The sequence below is a fragment of the Halichoerus grypus genome, chromosome 15, assembly GCF_964656455.1.
Source record: "Halichoerus grypus chromosome 15, mHalGry1.hap1.1, whole genome shotgun sequence".
NCBI classification, from domain to species: Eukaryota; Metazoa; Chordata; class Mammalia; order Carnivora; family Phocidae; genus Halichoerus; species Halichoerus grypus.
In genome coordinates, this window is record NC_135726.1 from 5,773,636 (window position 1) to 5,797,619 (window position 23,984).

Below are 23,984 nucleotides of genomic sequence, written 5' to 3' on the forward strand. Positions count from 1 at the left end.
AAGGTGTAGAGGAATTAAACACTGATGCAGGTTTGGGTGTGGATCAGGGTACATGGTGTGTGTTGATGCTGAATTTTATCAGTAGCCATTAACAAAGTTACATGGGAAGGACATGATGGGTGGGGATCAGGGCAATGAGCCTGGAGGCCATCACAGTAGGCCTGGCAAGAGATATAAGGCTGTTTTCATAGGTTATTGGGCAGGATTAGTTAGAATGGAGAAGAACAAGCAAGGTGCTCATATTAAGCTTTCCATTCATTTACATATAAGTAGTATCAATGCTAATAACAACCACTGAAGTGAATCCCAGAAGGGAACATTCTTATATAATTTTTTGTTAAGGTGTGTGTTTAAAAGCAATAAAATAAAATGTATTCCATAATTTAGACTTTCTCTAAATTATACCAGCCTTCAACTAATGAGTACAAATTAATGAAGACTGACCATTCTGCTACAGAAAGGGTTATCATTTCCATCAAGGTCATGCTACATGATGGCATACATTACAGAAGTGGAATGTTCCATAGAGAAAAGGTTGCTGGACAGTGTTATGCTGGTAAAAAAAATATGGTAAGATTAGATGAACTAACCTGATAGTGTCTGTCCTCCATGAGAAGGCGTGTAGGAGGCAAGAGAGCCAAGTGGTTAATGCTGAGGCCTCTGGGTTCAAATTCAACATCTACTGCCTAGAAGCAGGGTGACGTCCAGCAAGTGATTAATTTCTTTGAACCTCATTTCCCCAAATGTGAAACAGGACTAATAAAAACTCCTACCTCAGAGCCCTCCTGTGAGGATTAGATAAGATAATGTCTCTGAGGCACTGGCCGCATAGTAGAACTCATAAGCATTACTGATCATCACTGTCACCATGGGGATTTTCTGTGTGCCCAAGCTTGAGAGTAATTTCCTATGTTTCACCAACAACAAATGGTGGGAGGAGCCATGCCCACAGACTGTAGTGCGGGATCTGAATCCATCTTTCCCATGGACAAGGTGGCTGACCTGGGGAGAACCCCTTCTATGTCTCTGAGCTTCAGTTTCCTTGTCTGTACAATGAGAAGGTAGGTTTGTTTATATTGGAATTCTAAACCCTTCTTTTAGAGCCGTCCACTTTTTTATCAAATGGAATTTCCTCTTGAACCCTAATGTCTAAAATACATAAAAGCAAAACTACCCCGGTTGAAGTTTGCTCTCAGGGCTAGAGTCCCAGCTATTTTCTTCACTCTGTTCCTCTTGTGCTTTCCCCATGTTAGGGCCCAAGTCCCTCTCTCAATACTAGACCTCTATAAAACATGGTTTAAAAACTATAGGATTAGGGACATCCAAGATCATTTGGGGTCCTAAGATTCTATCCTTATGGGAAAAGAGGGCAGGGGCTGTCCAAACAGCAAGACAAAATGAAGTCTGTGATAAAGCCTGAAAGATCTTATAAACTATGTGTCCTTGATGATCATAATTAGAACCTTCACATTGCAATCACTGACACACCGCTCTTTCACTTCGATTCCTGTTAAAAGACGTGGAACGGGAAGTGGAAAATGCCAGGGGTGTTTACATACAGTGCACTACAGGCGACTCACCCAGACCTTCAGCTGCGACATGGCCTAACACTGATACTAGATGGGAAGAGGTTAGACGACTAGCTTCTTCCTCAACCTTATTTATGCACCCCCACTTTGTTTTATTTTGTTTTTTAATGTTAGACTAAGAAAAAAGCAGATGACAATTTATAAGAGACACCAAATCAAATTGTTCTTTCATGCACACTTAGAATGGATTGTTTAATTTTGAAAGGTATTTATTCATATATGTATAGGCATTTATATATTTTTATTAATATATAAACATTATGTATATAAATGTAAAATATATAAACATATTTTTTTTAATATATTTATATCCATATATACTTTTTTCTAAGGGCAGTCTTTCTCAGTCTATCCTAACCCATATGTCTCCCAACTCAGAAGACAGTGCTGACTTTGGGACAGCCCTTTATAGGTTATCCAGCCTCACAGCCTTATCTGGAGCCCTTCTGGTGGACAAGAACTTCTATTTCTCTCAAGCCCATTCCTTTCTTGGGCAGATCCATTTGTTATGCCTTTCTTTGTTGACCTGAAATCTGTCTCCCTCTGATTTTTCTCCCATTAGTTCTCCCTCCTCTTTCTCAAGCAAGACAACCACCCTAGCCTTCCAGACATATTGGGGTGGGGCCACCCAGAGCCTTGCAGACAAGACCCTGCCCCAGTGTATCTGGAAGGCGGGACCTCTACCCCAGAGGTCCTGAAGGGCAGAGCATCTAATCAAAGAGGATTATCTCAAGACCTAAGGTCTAAAGGAATTTGCGCTGTTGGGTTTTGGTCTTGCTAGAGACTAATCACTCTTTCCTTCTTTCCTATTTCTCCCTTTTGAAATGGAAATCTCTATCCTATGCCGGTTCCATCATTGTATTTTAGATGATATAATTTGAATTCATAGGTTCACAGCTGGAGAGGAATTTGCCTCAAGATGAATCATACCTTCAGCCTCACCCATAACTGATTTGGACGATATTCAGATGAGATTTTGGACTTTAGAGTTGATGCTGGAAAAGAGTCAAAACTTTCAGGGCTTTGGGAGGGAACAAATGTGCTCCTGTCATTCCTCTGTGTTTGGAGACTGCATCTTACTCCCTGCCCTCATACACCGCTGTCCACTATGACTGGCCCCTGCCTCTACTGTACCATTAATTAAATATGTTGAATATCATGTCCATGCCTATCTACTTCCTACAACAAAGTAAGTCAGCTGGCCCTGTATGCACACCTCATTAGAGATTGCTTTTGTTCAGTTAATAGGAAAAAAAAAAAAAAAACAAGCATGGAATTGGTGTTAGTTAAACTGGATACAACTAAATCAACTACTTGACTAAATTATTGCACCTCTGAGTTTATGCTTTAGGAAGCAAAGCAAATGGCTGTGACCAAAGCTATTTTCCTGCTGAACAGCAGATAGGGCACATTTTAGTCCTCCAGTCTGAGGTTACTGCAACACTCTCTGAGTTAAGTATCTTTTCCTTTCAATAAAAGAAGACTCACTAAACATTGAACCAAATACAAATTTTCTAACTTTGGAAAGGAGGTTGAAATTAAATAGCCAAAAAACAAGAAGATTTGACTTGGAAAATGTGGTTAGCTCATGTACCTAATTCACTGAAGATCAAAGATTATCTCCAGTTGTAAATCCTGACCACCACACTGTATGATCTGACCCCCACATTATGCTCCATCTCCTCTCTCTCCTCCTCCTTGCTAACTACTGGGCACTCACAAGTTACTTTCTGCTCCAGGACTTACTGGCTGGCTCCTTCTTACCCTTCCATGACTACACTGTTGCCTCCAAGTTACTCCATATCACATCTCTCTGTTTATTCACAACACTTAGGAGGAATTGATCTTATCTTGTTAACTAGTTGTTCATCACCTGTCTTCCCCATCATGCTACCAGGAATTACATCTGCCTTGTTTACCAGTGTATCTCCAGTGCCTCAAATGGTGCCTGGTACAAAATAGGGTTGGATAAATGTGGATGAAAGGAGGGAGAGAGAGAAAGAAGAAAGGAGGAGAAGAGAGAGAGGAAAGGGGACAGGGAAGATAATATGAGTATGAACTTGATACCAGATCTGTATTTAAAGCTGTAGCCAACAAAGGAAAACACCATTCAATCCATTAAATAATACACCAGATGACCAAAATCTGTTGAAAAGCATCCACCCCTTCCTAATGCAGTCTGAATTCACATGGCAGAGAAAGGATGATACCTTGCAGAATCATAAACAAAATAAAAAGCACAATCAAGTAGATCTTCTCTCCAGAATTATGTAAGGCTGACATAAACAGAGCCTCTTAATCCTCTTAGACTATGATTAATTTTTTTAAGTCCTTAAAATCTGAAAACTTGAAGACGAAGTTTAGATGACATGTTTCCTAGGAAGAAGCAGACATATGTCATGAAATATGTCCCCACCAAAAAAAAAAAAAAAAAAAAAATTAAGGGAGAGAAAAATGTATTAATTATTTGAATGAGTTTTGGGATCACCAGCCCAGTGAAATTCCCACTGCTGAAATGAGCCTGACTTTTCACGATCACAAAGTAGTTGAGGAAATGTTCAGGTGGGGACAGCGGGAAGCTGAGCTAATTTCCGGGAACCCACGTTGCTTCCCACACGTACCATAGAGGCGATTGTATGGCTCTGCTAATTAGCATACTGAATTCTAATTGTTACATCTCTGAACATCCCCTTGCTGGAGAGAAGGAAGGAGAAAATCAAATCTAAAATAAAAACACACTGGACATCTCACTTGCTCAGTGGGACCCCCAGAAGTATAGTTGCCCTCCCTGGTGCTGATACGTACCTGACAACCCATCATGAAATAATGGCCTGGAAGAAACCTATTTGCCTGGATCCTACTGCCTTTGTGGCCAGCAAGATTGTTACTATCCCCTGCTTTATTTTTGATAAATTTCAGGTTTTGACACAGGTATAGGGTGGGTCTCACTGGTGCCCATGAGAATAGAAAGAAGAAACCATTTATTTATCTGTCTGGCCAGCAATGCACTGTCATTCACTTTCCTCATGATCCACCAGAGCATCACCTCATCCAGCAAATCTTTATCTGCCTTCCCAGTCCATACTTGGCATCTCCCAATATCCTATGCTTGATTTAATTGCTAAAATTAATAAACATTTATTAAGTTGCTATTATATGTTATAAACAGTGCTAAGCACATATCAGGCACAATTCCATTTATTTTGCACAATCAATGATATAGATATTATTCTAACCATTTAACAGATCAGGAAACTGAGGCTCAGTCAACTTAGTAAAAAGCAAAAGCTAAAGAACTAGGGCATCTGATCCATAGCCTTAGGTCTTGCAAGCTGAGCTCTGCCTCCTTCTCTGGCGTAACTACCTTGCTGGATCCACCAGGCCAGGATGAGGAATCCAAGTAACTGGCTCTGCATTGCTTGCTACTAAACAATTCCACTCAGCCCCTACCCTGGGACAGCACCAGCTGTAAGGCCCTTTGGTTACTGATTTTCTTTTCTGCCTCCCTAAGTTCAATTTTGAGATCTTTGGGAATGAAGAATGGGCCTTAGCCATTGTAGTCACTATCAGTGTGGAATGAATGAATGAATGAATGAATGAGGCATCTACCCAAAATGTTGAACTAATGCTTAGATAAAATTGAACAATGCTACATGAAAATTAACAGACAAAAGAGCCGGAACAGTCTCGATGGACACAGCCTACTATTTCATTCAGTAACATCTATAATTCAAACTTGAGCAAGACAGATGCCCCATCTACATGTTCAAATCATGCTAGAGGCGCTGTGGCCTGAAGGCTGCTTCCAGGGGGCTGAGAGCTCCCACTCCGCCCCCATCTCCACCCATTTACTTGTCTGTGACTTGCAGTTTTGGAGTTTAGGAACATTTAGGCCATGCTGCCCGTCTTTTTCAAAGGCTTTTTTACAGCTGTGGTAGTGTGATGGGTTATTTATTTGGTGCTGTTGTGAAGGAGGGGCTGGGATGAAAGAGAAAGGAGAAAAATGAAATGTCTTGAAAATAGAAATTGGAAACACATAAAAGTGAAGCGGAATGCAGAGGCATCTATAACATGGGATGCCTCAGGAATTTCTGAAACCACTGGTACTGAATAGGATTACATTTTGAGTTGGGGTAGCACTAACAGGGCTCTCTCCACCTGGCTTCCCATAGAAGAAAGTACACCCTGCTGTAAATGGGTTCCCAGCCCCTCTGTGCAGGGGCAGAGGGAAGGGGAGGCAGAAGGCAAAATCTAACAGCTGGGATCTGGGAGGAGCAAAGGCTATTTTTCTTATTGTTTACAAACAGTCTTTACAGTTTTTCCTTGTCTCAGGCAGCAAACCTTCAGATGTAGTTGTCTAGCCTGAGTGATGTATTTAGAAGGTGATTGCAGGAAGCAGTGATAATGGAGGTGAGAAGTAACACAGGGGTGAGGAAGGAGCCTGGAATGCACTCTCAGTCTAACTACCACTGGGGGCATCAATCCCATTGGAGACCCTGAGAAATGGTGAAGAACCCACCCCAGAGATGTACCTCCACAGGGGCGAAGGAGCTGGGGTAGTTATCCTCCAATCCCTAATGGTCCCTGGTTGAGGGTGCTCCTGGGGTGTGAGTTCCCCAGTACTCCTGGCATGTGCTGCATGAACGCTTCTGCAGCAGAGCAAGAGCTCAGGCAGAGTGTCTCCAGGGTCTGCGGTGAGTAGCTGCCCTAAGGAATAGTGAGTGAGGAGTAACGTGAACGGGACACCGACAGGGTGTGTGGGAGCCCTGAATTACGTTATATATAACTTATGATATACTATGTACACACATAAATATAAAATATACATACACACACATATCTGCGTGTATAAGTATTTATGTAAGTGGAAGGAAACAAAAAAGTATAAGTAATGGTTACCTCTGTATACATAACAGCACTCATTAATTGATGCCATAGGTATTCATGGGGCACTTACTATGTGCTAACCAGACACTCTTCTGGGAGCAGGGATACACTGTGAGGAAGCTAAACGAGGGCCCTAACAACACAGAGCTTATATTATAGCCCAGAGAGACAGCAATACATAAATCAACATAGAGGTTACATTTTTATCAGGATAAGTGCTATAAAGAAAACTGGGAGGCAAGGGAAGTTCTCAAGGTGAAAATGAAGTTCTTGTGGAGTGACACATCAGGAACCGGGGATATGAAGGTGTAAGAGCTGGAGTCTTCCAGGCAGAGGAAGTAGCACACACAAGGGCCCTAAGCTAGGAAGAAGCCTGTTATCATCTTTATACTTTTATATTTGCAAATTTTCTACAAATGCTTACATATTGTTAAAATTGGAGGGGAAATACAGTAAAATTATTTTTAAAATATTCTTTGAGTGAGAGATAGAAAGATCCAAATGAAGACTTCATTGGTTCTTAGAAATTTGACTGATGCAACACTCTAAAATTGGTCATGTGCTGAGAATCAGAAAACCTCCATTAACTTCCCTTAATGGATGGCAAGTCCAGAATCAATCAGTAAGTATTTGTGGTGTCTGCACTGTGTAAAAAGCACCATGTTTGGGCTCTGGAGAGCACGAAGATGAGCAAGACAGTGAACCGCTCTCCTCATGCTGTCTGTGTCCAGTAGGGGAGGAGGCAATCATAGGAAACCAATTCTTTGAGTAGACACTTCATGGTAAGAACCGCGACAGAGTACCAATAACGTGCCCTGAGACTAGTTCAGGCAGGGGCAAGTTTAGGAAGGCTTTCTGAAGTGTAAGGCATTTGAGCTCGGTTTGGAATGAGTAAGCTTGCTGCAGCCACAGAGGAGGCTGCAAGCGAGAGAACAGCATGGAGGAAAGCAAACAAGAAAAGTGCAGCAACACCAGGGAATGAGTTTACAGTGGCCAGAGAATCTGGTTCTTAGCATTCAGGAACAGAAGACCAGGTGGGAATGGCTGCTAGAACGGGGTGACAGAACACCTCCAGTACTGTGAGCAATGATCATCTGTTGGTTTGCCAGCCACTCATCCATTTCCTTGCTTCTGATAACAGTGCTCCAATCTCCTCGGGGAGCCACCCACCCCACGAAGGCAATCAAAGTCCGTGTGGCTGGGTGGCACCGACCACCCAACACTTGCGGTTTCAGAAGAAGGCACGAGACTAAAACCTGACCAATCAGAGCATCCCATTTCTTTGTTCATAACAATTGGTTAAAGAATAGGCACGTGACCTAATGAGAGCCAGTGAAATTTAGTTCTAAGATTTGTATGGAATGTGCTGGGATAACAAAACTCTCTGGGGGAGCTGCTGCGGGTATGGACTGTAAGTCTCAGACTGCTGCTGGAAGACCCCCTGTCGCTGTGATGAGAGAGACTGCCTCAGAATGGGCCTGACAAGGACAGAAGAACTGCTGTGACAGGAAGGAGTAAGACGTTCTTCTAATGACAACTGTCAAGATCCAGCCATAATGGAAACTAAGTCAACTCTGGGTTTCCCACTTGTGGAAACCAATAAACCTCCTTCCTTTTCCTCCTGAGCTACTTTGAGGTAGATTGCTGTCACTTGCAACCAAAAGCCCTAGTTAATACACCACACTAAACTGATGCCCATACAAACACTCCTTCATGAATGCCCAGAGCAGCTTTATCCATGAAAGCCAAAAACTGAAAACAGCCCAATGTCCATCAACAGGTGAATGGACAAACAAAATGTGGTCTAGTCATAAAAACATTACTCAGTAACAAAAGGAATAAACTACTGATACATGCAACAATATAGATGAATCTCAAAAACATTATGCTGAGTAAAGAGACACAAAATACTCTGTGATCCCATTTACATGAAATTTTAGAAAAATGAATCTAATCTATAGAGACAGAAAGCTAATCAGTGGTTGTCTGAGGCCACAAGCTTGTGTGTGTATAGTCTAGAAAGGGGCACAAGGGACTTTTCGGGTGATAAAAATATTCTGTATCTTGACTGTGGCGGTGGTTACATGGGTGAATAAATTTTTCCAAAATTCATAGAAATGTATATATAGAGAGAGGAAAAAAAAGAATATATATATATATATATGAGCTGAAATCAAGAGTCTGACGCTGAACCCACTGAGCCACCCTGGTGCTCCCCATAGAAATATATTCTTAAGGGGCACATTTTATTGAATGTAAACCTCAATAAATTTAAGAATGGATGCAAATTAAAAACATTTCCAGGCATAACGTATGCACTATTTTAAAGTCTTAATATTATTTTATAGGAAAGGAAGAGCCAGTGAAGACTTTTGACATGAGGGTTCCCCTACTGAGAGTTGTTTTTCATGAGGCCCATATGTTGTCAGAGTTCATAATATAGTGAGTAACAGCTTAGGTATCTGGGCAGAACCCTCCAAATTCAAGCTGCAGATACATTCCTGTATTGGGTGTATAACTTCGGGTTTATTACATAACTAATCTGTGCTTCAGGTGTTTTGGGTTTGGGGGATTTGTTTTGTTTTTTGTTTTGTTTTGTTTCATTTTTAAAATGTGGATTACAGTAACACCAACCCAAAGGGCCATTGTAAAGACTGAATGACAATGCATGTAAGACAATCAGGAGTGGAATAATAAAAAGCTTTCAGAAATGTTAAGGGTCTTAGTAATAGTGATGGAAGTAGCCATTAGATGACGGAAAGATAATGACAAAGGGACCACGTGGCATGTCTCAGAAAAATACAACATTGAACTGGGGAAATATCCATGAGAATGAAAAGAAGGTGTGGACTTAAGAAATATTTCAGAGGTAACGTCAACAGGATTTGGCAACTAGTAGATGGTAAGGAAGAGGAAGAAATAACAGGTTAGTCAGAACTTTCTAACTTTGGAGGCTGAGGGGATGTTAATGCTATTAGCTGGGGTGAGAGAAAAAACAGGAAGAGGAACTGAGTCATGGTAAAGATGAGTGGAGCTGGGCTACACGCAGGACAGGACGTTGGCAGTCCAATACCAGCAGGAAGCAATACCTACAGTTGTACTCGGGATGCTCAGTGAGAGGGAAAAAAATCTGCCACCTTAAAGAGAAGCAAACCATTCTACCTCTTATTGTAGTTTTAGAGACCAGATTAGTGTTCTGAATAGTAATCATTGTGGATAATCATTACATATGGAGAAAACAAGGCTTGATGTATTGGGAACTCATACCAGAAAGCAATTAAAATGTATCCTGTCAGCAACACCATCAGTGAAATCTTGCACGAGGGCAAAGAGGAGAGTAAGACTCACAAGAGGATGAGAGGCTCTGATGCTCTGACAGCTACTTTCTCTAGCAGTTTGCAAAATTCTAGGACAGGACTTACTACCTCAGAATCTGAGAAATGATTTAGCTTAACCCACAATCTTAAATTCTTAATTCCTAGGGATATATACACATACATTCCACAATTACTAATTCTGATTTTTATGATGCGATCTTCCTTAAAACACTGAAGTATGAGTTGATTATTTGAAAGGACAGATGAATGTCCACTTATACACTGTAAGTCTACATTGGTGGATGCTTCAGGGATTCGTGGCATAAAATGTTGGTGACATTTCACTTGCGGTAGTGATTCTCAGTTTGTCCCATATTCTCTCATGAGATGTTCTGTGAAGAAGAGGGTTCCATGATTTGGAAACTGCTGCATGCTCTAGTCCCTTCTAGGAAATTCAGGATGTGCATTTACATATTAGAGTCTCTTAGAAGTACTGAAGGAAAAAAAAATAATTTCATTTTGTTTAACCTAGGTGTCCCAGTCTGTTCAGCCATAAGTATCTTTAAAGATTCCAAAGCACTTCAGCATCCTGAGGAACTAATATCCATAAAGTATATTTTGGGTGACCCTAGAAAAGGCTTCCATAGACCATCCTTCTAAAGTAAGCCAACTTCTAGAGTAAGCCAATCTCGGCCAATTTGGAAAAAGTGAACAAAATTTTCTGTTTGACAACTTGCAGGCAAGTGCCCAGCCAACTAATTGGCTGATTCATTTTATTTCCCTTTTCCAGAGGACTGTTGAGACATGGAGCTAGTACTTACTAGCTAGTATTTACTGTTCATGAACACTAGACAGGACATTATTCCCCAAAAGCTAAATGACACTTGGCGTAGACAAGAGAATATTTTAATATTCTGTTATGTTTGTTCTATGAAATTGTTTAGGGTTGTGAGTAGGAGGAAAAAAAAAAAAACACTAAAAGCTGTAAAAGATACAAAATGTGCATACTGATCACATTTTGGATTAAAAAAACTGCCCTAATCACTAAGACGACTTGTTTTAACATCCCCTTAATCATCATTTGTAAGAGATTTTGAGCCTGGAGGAAGCCTCTCTGGAAGGCCGAGTTAAGAAACACATCTCAGGCGGCCATACTATGAAGTGGAGATTGGGAAATGGGACCTGGGAATCAACTGCCTCACCTTCTGCACCCTTGAAATCAGCCTCATCTCAGCCTGTATTGGGTATATATTAACATGTTTGGATGGCTTCCCTTCTACCTGCACAAGGTCTGTTCTCAGGGGAGTCAAGCAGACCATTTGCAATCCTTCTGAAGCATAGCCCCCACATGCAGTGGGGGGACATGAGCAGCCGTTCTTGGCACGGCAACCTTAGATAAACATCAGTTGCTCTTCCAGTCCCCACCACAGCCCCATCCCAGTTTCTTCAAATCAGTTCGCATCTTTCCCCATATGTAACGGGAAGATATTAGTAATATCTACCTTCAACAACCAGAGTGTCTTGAGGATCAAATAAAACAATGCATGTGAATGAGTTTTGTAATAGAACATAATAAATTATTATTAGTATGAAAATTTGTTTCTTCTTAATCCACTCATTGGCAAACTATGGCCCATAGATAAAATCTGTCCTGCAGCCTGCTTTTGTGCAGCCTAAAGATAGTCTTTTTACATTTTTAAAGGATTATTAAAAGAAAAAGAAGAAACAGAAAAAGAGGAAGAAGAAGGAGGAGGAGAAGAAAGGGGTTTAGAATATGTAACAGAACCCACATGTAACCTACAAAACCTAAAATATTTACTATCTGTCCCTTTACAGAAAAGGTTTATCGATCCTTGTCTTAACAAAGAAAACCTATTTCTTTCCTTCCTGCAACAGATTGCAAAAATGGCCCCAATTCTTCATCACTCCCTGTGCCATGTACCTATTCAGTGCCCTCCCACTCTGATCCTGACCCCATGCTTGGCCAATGGAATGCTTACCAAACAGGGTTGAAAAGCACCAGTTGGATTAAGATTACTCCCTCTTGTGCCTCAGCCATTGCTCTGAGAACACGCCTGAGCTAGCCTGCTACAAGTTAGGAGTGTCATGGGACAAAGCCACGTCAACTCAGTCATCATAGCTGAGGCCGGCATAGATCAGCCAACAGGCAGTTGACTGCCAGACATGTGAGCAAGCCCAGACAAGACCAGCAGAGTCACCTACCTGATGGCTGACCTCATATGCATGAGCAATAAATATGACCTGTTATATGCTACTGAGGTTGTGTATATATTTTCTTCCTTTTCCCCCACTATGTACAGAGGATGCCCCAAAAGACAAAACCTTCTCACTAGAGTTCTTAGTGTTCACTAAGGGCAGGTTATCCCTACAAGTTCCCATCTTTGCTTTGGGATTCAAACAAATGCTTGAAATCCATGGACTCTCCACACCCTGCAGAGAACACTCGAGAGGACAGAGATGGCATAGCCTTGGAATTAGAGCTCTCTTTTGTACCAGTGCCCCATTTTCCCAGATGCCGGACATGGTATCACCAGTCCTGCATCACTGGTTCGAACCTGCCTGTCCCAGCTGAACTCCATGGTCTTCATTCATTCATCCATTCATTCAAAAGCATTTCTCTGTAGCTCCTATGTAGCAAGCACTGTGCTAACACTGGCGTACCCTGATCTCAAGAAGCTTATCTGTGGGGAAGGTCACGTTTCCAGTGCTTTTTTCCTCACCAGCACTGCCATGGTGGAGTGCCAGCAGATAGCACAGCTCCACAACTTTTTTTTTTTTTTAATTTTTTTATTGTAAGCTCCATAACTTACTATAACCTATTCTCAGTTGTGCAAGTACAGATTCTGTATATTCAAAACCATTTGGCTATGTTTAGCATGAAAAATTCAAACACACACACACACACACACACACACACCAAATACCTTGGCCCATTTGAAAGTGATGAAATGGTATTGGAGGACAATCTGGAGTGAGAGGGCCAAAGCCTCATCATGTTCTCTACAGGGAGATGTCTCTATCTCCAGCACCTGGAAACACGGAGAGCTGTTCTGATAGTTAACTTTGCTTGAACCGCCTTAGAATTGAAACACGAATGTACAATTCTGTGATGAAATAGTGTGGTCATATTAAAATATGTCCACAAATGCTTTGAAACTTCTCCCTCAAGAAGTGGAACTTAATTTCTTTCCCCTAAAGAGTGGCACTGGACTTAGTAATTGCTGCTAATGAATAGAATGTGGTAAAAGTGATGGTGTGTGACATCCAAGATTAAGATATAAAAGACATTTGGGTTCCTTCCTTTCTCTGAGATATATCACTCTGGAAAGCCAGTTTCCATGTTGTGTAGCTATACTAGCAGTCCTATGGAAAGGCCAGGTGGTAAGGAACAGAGGCCTCCTGCCAAAAGTCACGTGAAGGCACCATCTTGGAAGCAGATCCTCTAGCCTCAGTCAAGTCTTCAGTTGAGACTGCAGCCCCAGCTGAATTTTGATGTTAATATCATGAAAGACTCTGAACCAGGACCACCTAGTTTTCTGAACCAGAAGCTGTTACAAAGATAATAAATATTTTCTAAGCCACTAGGTTTGGGGGTAATTTTTATGTGCAACAATAGATAATTTGTACACATAGATAGCACTAAATGATTAAAACCAACCATTGCTGTGGGGTGTGTGAGTGGCTCAGCTGATTAAGCTTCCAACTCCTGATTTCGGCTCAGGTCATGAACTTAGGGTTGCAAGATCAAGCCCCACATTGGGCTCCATTGCTGGGTGTGCAGCCTGCTTAAGATTCTCTCCCTCTCCCTGCATACCACCCCTCAACCCTGCTCACACTCTCTCTTAAAAACAAAACAAAAAACACAACAAACAAACAAACAAAAAACAGCCATAGCTGACTTAATTGACCTGATAACAAAGAAATCACAGGACATGAATGGGAAAACCTGCTTTCCTTCACACCAGCCTACATTTCTCTGGCAAAGTGAGCTATGGGAGTTCTGATTTTGCTGCTACCAGCTGAACAAATGGGTCCGTTTTCACGCATTTGTTGCCATAAAAATTAGAAGTGCAGAAGGTGACTGGATGTTACAGATGACATCCATGCTGCCATGTCAAAGATCTTGTGACTACTAAAATTCCTTACATTTGCAAAACAATAGTGTCCTCATTCATTTTTACTTTTGAACAGAATTAAGGTTTACTTTTTGTTTAACTTGCATATTTATTAAACATATTTATGTTTTTCTAATATTTTTAGAAAGTGGCCCTTAATTTCCATCTAAAAAATCTAGAGTGACACTTGTTCTTCAGTAAATACTTTTTATACTCTATGACATGAATGTGAATGGAATCAATCTCAAATGCAACACAACAGACTGTATACAAATGTTTTTGTAAATGATTACATCACTTCTTTTCTGACTAGAGAGCAGTTCAAAAATTTCATCAGAGTCTCAAAAGGGTCTCTGATCACCAAAGGATTAACAATCACAAATCAAGCCAGGAGCTTTCCCTTGTCAATCCAATCTATTTCATAGAGAGTAGATGTCACCTGTATTTCAGGCTTGTGGGGGAGAAAAGTAACTCCCAGAGAAGCATTAGAAAGGCTTAGTGTTGTGGAAAGAATTGACAAATGTGTGTAGATAAAGAATATATTTGGCAGGCTAGTAGAATTGGGACATTTATCTGCAAGGCTGCTTTAAATGGGTTATGGTTGATTTTACTCTCTGTTTAATGTCACTCGATATCTTGTATATAATTTGTTAAAAATTAAATGTACTCTCTTATAAATCCAAAAGTTATTCAGCTATATTTTGTCAGGCTGCAGTGCATAGCATCATGTCCTCATGTTCAGATCTCCTGTTGTTCCAACTCTATGGAGAATCAATCAGTGACCTAATAATCATGCTTCTTGCAAGAGCTCAGAAGGGACTTTGACCTTAGGTTCTCAGAAAAACTTCCCATCCCTGAAAAGAGTGTTATGAGGCTTGTGTGGGCCCAAAGGACACCTATCACAACAGTGCTGTCAGATTTCCCTCTTGTGGACTCTAACTCCAAAGCTACTTGGGAGGCAGCGACACACAAATGCCAAGGAAGGGACAAAAGGTGAAGCTCCTCTTGCTCAGCCCTATAACCACATACCAACCCTGCCTTGGGGGGTAGAGATAGAGATACAGGTTGCAGGGAGAGGAAATGTGAAAAGACAACTTATCAAGCCCCTTCTGGGCATCCATGTGCTTCGTAGAAAACCAAGAATTAGAAATAGACAAAATTGATCCTTGCTGTCATATATTTTTTTAAGGAAATACAGAAATACCCAAAGAACAACATACTAAGGAGAAGTTGAGGATATTGTAAATATCCTTTGTGTTGATAGATTGAAGAGATGTGCTAGGAACTGAGAAAGACTATAAGACAAATAAAAATGAATGGCTCATATGACACTATTCTACCTCTTAAGCCCATAATAGACATCACCAATTAATCACAAAACTCTTTTCTTTGGAGCCCAGCTATAGTTCCAGAATCTTCTTTCCTACACACACCAGGCAGCTACTACAACTCAGTCTGATCCAGCTTGTGAGATGAATGAAGGCTGTTTGCCTGAATTCACTGGTTCAGAGGACCCCAAAACACTAAGCTGTCACCTAAAAGCATTGAGGATGTTGGGATATTATATGGGTTATAGGAAAGAGTAGGCTGCTAACACACATTTAGGAAAGGGTAGAATTTCTGTGGTGAGCAAATAGGAAGAAGATACAGCTTTAGCTTCTCCAGCAGGAATGAAGAAGAAATAGTATATCAAAGACCTTTGCAAAACCAATGTACCTATTATTCAGGTAATCTGTAATGACTGCTATGGGGTGTTTGGTATAGATTGATGGGAAATGCCTGCTCTTTAACTGGCAGGTCTTTGGGGAAATGCAGCAAAATAAAACTCATAAAACCTATGCTCCCACAACATAGTCCCAACCAGTTCAGCCTTGGTTTCCTGAAGTCTCATCACTCTGGGAGGCTAAAGCCCATATACACAGGAAATCTACTCTCCCTCACACAAGTCTGGTTTTCTTCCACTGCTTTCTAACAGCTGAATGATGGGCTACGGCAGCCATTCGACAAGGCAAGCCCAAAATGGAGAAGCTATTCTGGATGCCCATATCTCCTGCACCTTCTATATTCAATCCATCACTGTATCATGTGCGTTTTACCTCCTGAATGACTCAAAGTGTTGTCTACCTCATTCCATTTCTACTGCAGCCACCCTAGGTCAAGCCTCCATCACATCTTACCTGGATATTACAACAGCCCCAACCTAGTTGTCTCCAACCCATTCCCTACCCTCCAACTGGAGAGATCTGGTGAAAGGCAAACTCTTTTCTAATAGTGCCACTTCCCTGACTACACTTCATGGATTTCCCAGTCTCCTGGGGCATGGAGTCTGGAATGTGCAACATGGTCTATAGGGCCCCTAGGGTCTGGACTCTGCCTGCCAGTGCCCCCTTCAGGCTCCTGCCTATTGAGCAGCTTCCAGTTCCAAGAAAACACAACACCTCCTCCAGCCACAGGGCTTTGCACATGCTGTTCCCTCTGCCTTGGGATACTTAACTACCTTCAGTCTCCACACACTCCTTTCACATACACACGTGAGCATTCATGTGCTTTCCCCTCAGATCTTAGCTCAAGAGTCACCTCATCAAAGAACTCTTTCCTCCCTGACTACTCAGTTATCAGCATCTATTATGCTCACTAAGAATACCAAGACCCCTCCCTTATAGGAACTTCTCCTTTCTAGAACCTATCAGAGCTGTGTCTCCTGTATGCACACGGGTAATGGCATCTTCCTCCTCTTCCTCTTGTATCCCCAGAGTGTGCTCACTATATAAACTCTTAAAGGATACTTTTTGAATGAATGAGTGAGTAAATGAATAATACTACTGGTTCACTCATGCAGCAGGCCCTTATTTAAATATGAAATTCTTCCAAAGAACTGAAATATTTGTGGAATGTGGGGCATGATAGTGGGAAAATTCACACAAGAGGTAAATATTGAGAGGTTTGGGGAGAAGGTTGAGAATGGGCCTGGGAGGAGGGGAGATTCAGTTTAATAGTCTTAATATAATCATAGGATAAATAAAGTTGAGATAAAACAGCCTCCTTTTCATGCCTGCAAGCCATTGATTCAGCTAAAAAGGCAATTACCCAAGAAGAATATGAATATTGTCTATCACACTGACGCAGAAAAAAGTGCTGAATGTTGCAATGATAGTGAACAGTCCATAAAAAAACTTGGGGCAGCGAAATACCAAAGTCTGCCTGTCACATTTTATTATAAGTAGCTCAAATAACTGTGTTCAATCTCATCTGCTTGGAGCCAAACACTATTTTTTATTGTAAGGCGGAAGGCTGAGACACTTTCTATAAAAGTAGCCATAACTGGTAGTTGTCACATAACTTTTCTACATAAATAGCTCTATGCACTTATGAATAAATTCATTGGGGGGAAGCATTACTGAGCACCTACTAAGTGCCAGCCACTGAATTCTTAGGATTATATTATATAAGTGTATGATTAATTTTATTTTTATTTTTACCCAGATGTGGAAATTGAGATTCAGAGTTTGTTTACATTACTTGCTCAGGGCCATGCACTTAGTAAATAAATGACAGCATTTTAATCCAGGTCCTCCCTGTACCTTGCTGTGTCCCACAGTGTCACAGATGAATAGTTTAAGCCAAGAAAGTAATAAGACTATTCGGGGACGGCACAATCCAAGAGTTCACTGGAATTTTACTGGGGGCTTTATGACTTTGGCAGCACCGCAGATCAATAGCACAAAACAAATGTCTTTTCCTACTCCTGCCTTTCCATGAAATAAGCCTAAAATGGCAGTAACTCAAATAAATATTGGAATGTAATTATGCCTTTTAACACATGGCTGTGCAAAGCAGCCCTCATTAAGGAGTTATTGATAGCAAAGATCTTTTTGATGTGGGCCTGCATATTGGTATGTTTATATAGTTGTCTATTTGGAGATTCTCACAGAGCGCTCAATGTAGGCAGATGCACTCCCCTTTATGCTTCATACATTAATGTTGAGGTGAGTGCCTACATGTTTAGAACTTGTCTGCACTCCTTCTGGACCCTATTCATCTCCCACCTCCACACTTTACCCCTTGTATCATTTTCCCATGCTGCTGTAAATTACCAAATTTAAAACAACACAGATTTGTTCTTTTACAGTTCTGGAGGTCAGAAGTCCAAAGTGAGTCTTACAGGGCTAAAACCAAGGGGGTGTCATGGCTGATTTCTTCTGGAGTCTCCAAGCGAGGATCTGTTCCTGTCTATTTCAGCTTCTAGAAACTTCCCGCATCTGTTGGCTTGTAGCCACATCAACCTCAATCTCTGCTTCCTTCATCACATCCCCTTCCTTTATATCTCTTGCCTCCCTCCTATAAGGATCCTTATGATTACATGGGGCCACCTGGATAATCTAGGATAATCTCCCCATTGTACAGAAATCACACCTGCAAAATCTCTTTTACCATATAAAGTAGTATTTACAGGTTCCAGGAATTAGGACCCAGACATATTTGGGGGTCATTATTCACCCACCAGCACTCCTACAATCCACTTTCCTGATGGTCAAGGAAACCCTTTCTAAACAATCAAACAGTTGTTGTCATGTCCCTCATCCAAACCTGCTGATGGCTTCCCATTGCACTGGAACAAACCCTATCCCCTAAACCCTGCAGGAGCTGCCTCCTGCCGGCCTCTCTAGCCTGCTGTGGCACTCTGCCATGGATGGCTCATGCTGGCTGTCCAAGAGCCCCTGGACCTTTTCTGCACTGGGGTTTTTCATTTGTTCTTTATTCTGCATGTGGAAGGATTCTTCTATTTTTTAAGATTTTATTTATTTATTTGAGAGAGAGCACGCGCACACATGCGCACACGAGTGGGAGGAGGGGCAGAGGGAGAGGCGATCCCAAGCAGACTCCACACTGCGTGTGGAGCTCAACTAGGGGCTCAATCTCATGAGCCTGAGATCATGCCTGAGCCAAAGTCAAGAGTTGGACATTTAACCAACTGAATCCTCCAGGTAACCCTGCATGTGCATGGATTCTTCACAGGACCCCATCAAGAGTTGGCCTGAGAATCAGGGCCTCAGTGAGCCATTCCTGCCAGCCCTCTCCATCATGGAAACCACCTCCAAGACAGAAAGCTGCATGCAGAAGGATTTTGAGAACTCTTCCCTGGAGATAACTAATAAGGAGGTGAGGAAGGCCGGGATGGGCAAAGGGACAAACAGACCCAGGAGATAGCACCTGAAGCCTCCGTAGGTCTAACAAGGAGCTCTGACATGATGGCCCTCTAGGGTGGTCTTGAACCAAGGCAAGAAGCTGGGTCATGTGCCACGAGCTGTCCCCATGACGGGAGCTTAGTCTTGAACAAGGCAGTGACTGAGAGCAATGACCAAGAGATGTAGCTGTGAACTAAGCAGACAACACTCCTACAGTTGAGGAAATGAGTGGTTAGACCCTGAAAAGGGATCTGGGTAGAACGTGACAGGATCTACCATACCACCTGGAGCAGTGGTTCTCAAAGTGGGGTCCCAGGTAACGCTGCACCGGCAGCAGCAGCATCATCTGAGAACCTGTTAGAAATGCAAATTCTCAGGCCCCACCCCAGACCTCTTGAACCAGAAATGCTGTGGGTGCTGCCAGCAAGCTACCTGGATTTTAACAAGCCATCCAGGGATTCTGATATATGCTGAAGTTTGAGAGCCACTGATTAAAGCATGCCCATTTTCCCTTCATGAACACTTTTCACAATCTGCCAATAGTTCCACTCCTTGCCAGTTGTGTGGCCTTGAGCAAGTAACTGAATCTTTCTGTGCTTCAGTTTCATCCTCTGTAAAATGGACTTTTTATTACACTTTATATTACTGCATTAGATTTCATTTGACTTTCCATATATAGCACTCTAAGATTTTATTTGTAAATTATATGGGAGGGTACCTGATACATAGTAAATTCTGTAAGAGGGTGTGCATAATAAATGCTTTGCACTCCCTTCCCAAGCTCTGTGAGGATCAGGCCTTGTCTGGCTGATTGTTTTATGCCCAGGGCCCAACACAGTGCCTGGCCCAATGTAGGTACATAAATGGATCCAAAGTCCCCATCTTTCCCCTACATCTCCCTCACTGACTCTATCCTCCCATTCCCTATGTGTCTTTACAGAGATTGGCTTCTCGGCCTTCACCTTTCCAAGTAGGTGATTCTCTATCTGCCACATGCAACTAAGCCATTGCCCCTCGTCCCTAACACTGCTCCTGTCAGATGCCCCATGACGGGACGTGAGGGTACAGGTCTGGTGAGCAGAGCTGAGGCCAGTCTCAGTCAGCCAGCACTCCTAGATCTATGGCGAGTTGTGCCACGCCCAAGTACGCTGCGTGTTTGGCAGAACACTGACCCGTGGACAGTTCTTTTCTTTATTCCTAAATGGTGGTGGGCATTTTGGCTTCCATAACACACTGGCTCTGGGTTATCACTGTGGTTAAAACAGCGATCTATATGAAAGGCTCTTGGGATCAGATTTCCATGAGGCAAATTCTGCCTAGGAGGCTGTGTTGGGGCACCATGTATTTTCAGTCTAGAATATTTTAGATGAATCTATAAATGATCTGGAAGACCAGCCCTAGTATCATTTCACAGGGAACACTATTCTTAGATGTTAAAATTTTTAAAATTTGGGGGCTTTTTTTTGTTATTCTTGTGTCTAAGCCAAACTCCTCATCTACAACTAAATATTAAAATACCAACTAAATATTAAAAAATAAGAACACTTTAGGGCAGACACATCTCCAAAACTTGTTGGAGGTCTACATGGTATATACCCACGGGTTCCTCCCTATTCTTCTGCATATTTACTCCTCCAGCCCCACCCAGGGCATGATCAGGTCTCAGTCAGGAGAGCTACTGGGACAGAAAACACATCACCTCTTTTTCAGAAGTTGTGTTTGCTTCAGCTGTCGCTGCTCAGCCCTTTGGAACAGACAGCCCAATCTGTCCAGAATGTAAATGTGAGGCATGGTGCTCCAAGAACAGGAGTTCCATTACAGAGCTTTCTAGGAATGGGAAGAGGCTGTGAACATTGCAACCCTGGTGTATGCTAAATATTAAGGCATCAAACACACTTGTCATATGGAGTAACAGCCCAGATAACAATCTTCAAGAGCAGAGCAAATGGGACAGTGACAAGGAAGTGACAGAAGTCACTTCTGTGATCCATAGGACTTCACACCAGGTGGCCTCAAAGATACATTCCAATTCCAAGATTCATTTCTGAAGAGCTTTGAAAACAAATAAAGCAACCAATACTATGCAAAAGGAGATTTTACTAAACCGACGATAAGACTGATTGTCATAGAAACGAACAAAACTGATGAAATCGGCTTTCTAGGAGAGGGGATGGATGGGATAGCTAGCCAACAATTTATTCTCGGAATAAATTTTTAATAGCAGTGAATCACACCTGCTGAAAAAGCCACTCTCATTGGAACCTGTGTGGGCCCATCTCTAATTCAGATACTCTCTCAAACCTACCAGGTAATGTCAGCTGAACAGTATGACACACTGGTTTTATATTTAAAAAAAAAAAAAAAAAAAAGGCTCACATGTCGACAAGTTAGAGGAATAAGCCTAAATAAGTACATTAAACCTACCAAAAAATCACCCATTACTTTATGCACATTATTCTCCCAAGCATTAACCTAGCAGGTAAGGAAGACAGCTGACCCAGTTCTTAAATCGAAGCATACAATCCTGACAAGATAAAAATCCAGGCGCCCTGTGCTCAGTGGGGACTGCCGCTGTGCGTACTCGGGCCCTGACCATGGTCAGGGAGGCTCGGCCACAGCCCTCTCTCTCCCATCTTGGTGCAGATACGGACTTCCCTTTTCCAAGAAGGAATTGGCCAAGTGCTCATCCTGGTCCCTTTTCCTTCAGTCGTCTGGACATAGAACCACCAACTCTGGCCTCTCCAGTCTTCTTACCCTCTTTCACTGGGTTTTTTTACATTTTAAATATTGCAAACATATAAAAAAAATAAATAACTGAGGAAGACCCACTTGCATCATCCTTGAATCCTTATTTTCCTTTTACAGACACTGACAGAAACATCCCAAAATGGTTTAACAGACACTTTGTCATCCAATGAATGATGTTTTAATTATTAGTCTTTAAACTATGTTGTCATAATTGATGTTTCATTCAATAAACACTTGTGAGTCCCCACCAGGTGTCAAGCTCAGGAAATGTAATCAGGAAAACGCAGACTCTTCTTTGATGAAGTTCAGAGTCTGAAGTAATAATAATGACCAATGCTTGACTTCTGACAGTTGTGATTTAATTTAGTTCACAAACATCCCTGTGATCATGGCCCCCCTTTTTACAGATGAAAAGGCTGATGCTCAGAGAGGTTTAAAAACATGCCTAAGTTACATGGTTCACCTTCACTTAGGACATTTGTGTGTTTAGGTGTTGGTTTTAAGTAATGGAAAGCATGTTTCCAGACAGGCAGAGAGCCCAGCAGGGCATCGAGAATGCAGCCTGGACGTAGTGGTTACTGACAGGTTGCACCAGTGTTGGACCAGGGGACCCTTGGCTTGTCTACATGAAGCAAGAGCCAAATAACTGGCTGTGGTTATGCACTCTAAAGATTCTAGGCAGAAGCCCCAGTTATGCACAGCTCCACGTAAAGTCGAAGTCACAAACACTGCTCTCATTTCTCTGCTTGGACCATTACTGTAATATAGGTCTGCAACCACTGAGGGTCTAAATCCCTCATGGCAATGCCGCAGTGTTGCAATGAACAGGTAAAATCATCCTATCAACCCAATCCCAGACATGTCTGTGTGCAGCGGATGCCAGCCAGATAGCCCAATGCTTGACCATTTGCCCTGGCTCTGCTTCTGCCCCGAAGATGGCCAGTTTGAACAGAGGCCCCCATTGGGCCACCAATTTAAGATCCACAGTTTTGAGGGAGTAGGATCAAAATGGAAAGCAACCATATTACAGATGATCTCTTTACCCTGCATAAACCAGTAAACCTGGCCTCCTGCTCATACCACTTATATTTTGTTTTAAGTTTGGAATAAAGTTCAACAAAATCTCAGTGCACATTGCCTCACAGGCTAAGGATTTAGTTAGTTTTTATGCCAAAGTTTGCTTTCTCTTCTACACCCCTTGCTTCATGCTGTGCAGGAGCACTAACCTCTCCCTGGCATCAGCTTTCAAGCCAGAACCTACCCTAAGAGGGGACCTGGCCTGCCTGCTGACCTGCACCCCTGACACATTGCGATATGTAAAAGCCAGCTCCCCTCCTCTCTCTCCCCAGTTGCACAGTCTTTGAAGCAGATCCGTACACCTGTGAAGAGAAAGAAGCAATGGCCTTCCCCATACAAGATGTCTTCATCTAATTAAGCAAGAACGTACTAATATTGAGCTCCTATTTCTAGCTCTTTGATAAAAAGACAGAGAGTCCCCTAGTAGCTTCTTTCTGTAAGTGGGATCCAGGGAGGAAATCTCTTGGTGTAGTTTGAGCAAGAAATTGTCTGTTCTGAATTGTTCCACAAGTGGGGTATGTATGTTAGGGTCATAGATATGGCCAGTATTTGAAATAATTACTAAAATAAACTCCCCGTTGTTACTGCTCTTCTCAGTCACTCTGTCTTCCCTGGGCATTAGTGACATTCTGGGTCTTCAACACAAGGAAGAAAAGTGTGCTGGGTGCTGGAATCTTTGTCACAGGTCATCACATGGAATCATAATAATCATTTGAGGAAACAAATGTTCTCATTTTTAGATCTGAAAAACCAAAGCCCAGAGTGGTTAAATAATTGACCTAGGGTTCCTCAGCAAGTAAATGACATGTGTGGTTGATTCTCAGGCCATTCTCTGGTCCACACATCATACTGCTGCCTCTGGAGAAAACAGACCAGAAGGCTGCATTCCTCAGTCCTCCTCGCATAATCTCTGCCCACCCACTAACCAGCAGCATAAGTGAAGCTAGCAGCCAAATATGTGCAAAGATCCTGTGTTTATAAGTGTGTCAATCTTGAGGAACCCAGCGATCTATTCTGTTCCTCCCAGTATCCTCTGCAGGACAG

At 42.1% G+C, this 23,984-nt stretch overlaps 1 protein-coding gene across 3 annotated transcripts in view; it reads right to left on the minus strand.

Moving 5' to 3' along the window:
• CDH13 (cadherin 13) overlaps nucleotides 1-23,984 on the minus strand; it is a 1,400,946-nt gene that overhangs the window by 925,957 nt on the left and 451,005 nt on the right. The window contains exons 3-4 of one of the 3 annotated variants that reach the window (XM_078063201.1): nucleotides 9,578-9,606; nucleotides 390-394 (exon numbers count right to left, since the gene is read on the minus strand). The exons of the other annotated variants lie outside the window; for them this stretch is intronic. Of the exons in view, the coding sequence (XP_077919327.1) occupies nucleotides 390-394; nucleotides 9,578-9,606 (34 nt within the window). The remainder of the gene's footprint in view (nucleotides 1-389; nucleotides 395-9,577; nucleotides 9,607-23,984) is intronic. 3 annotated transcript variants of the gene reach the window in all.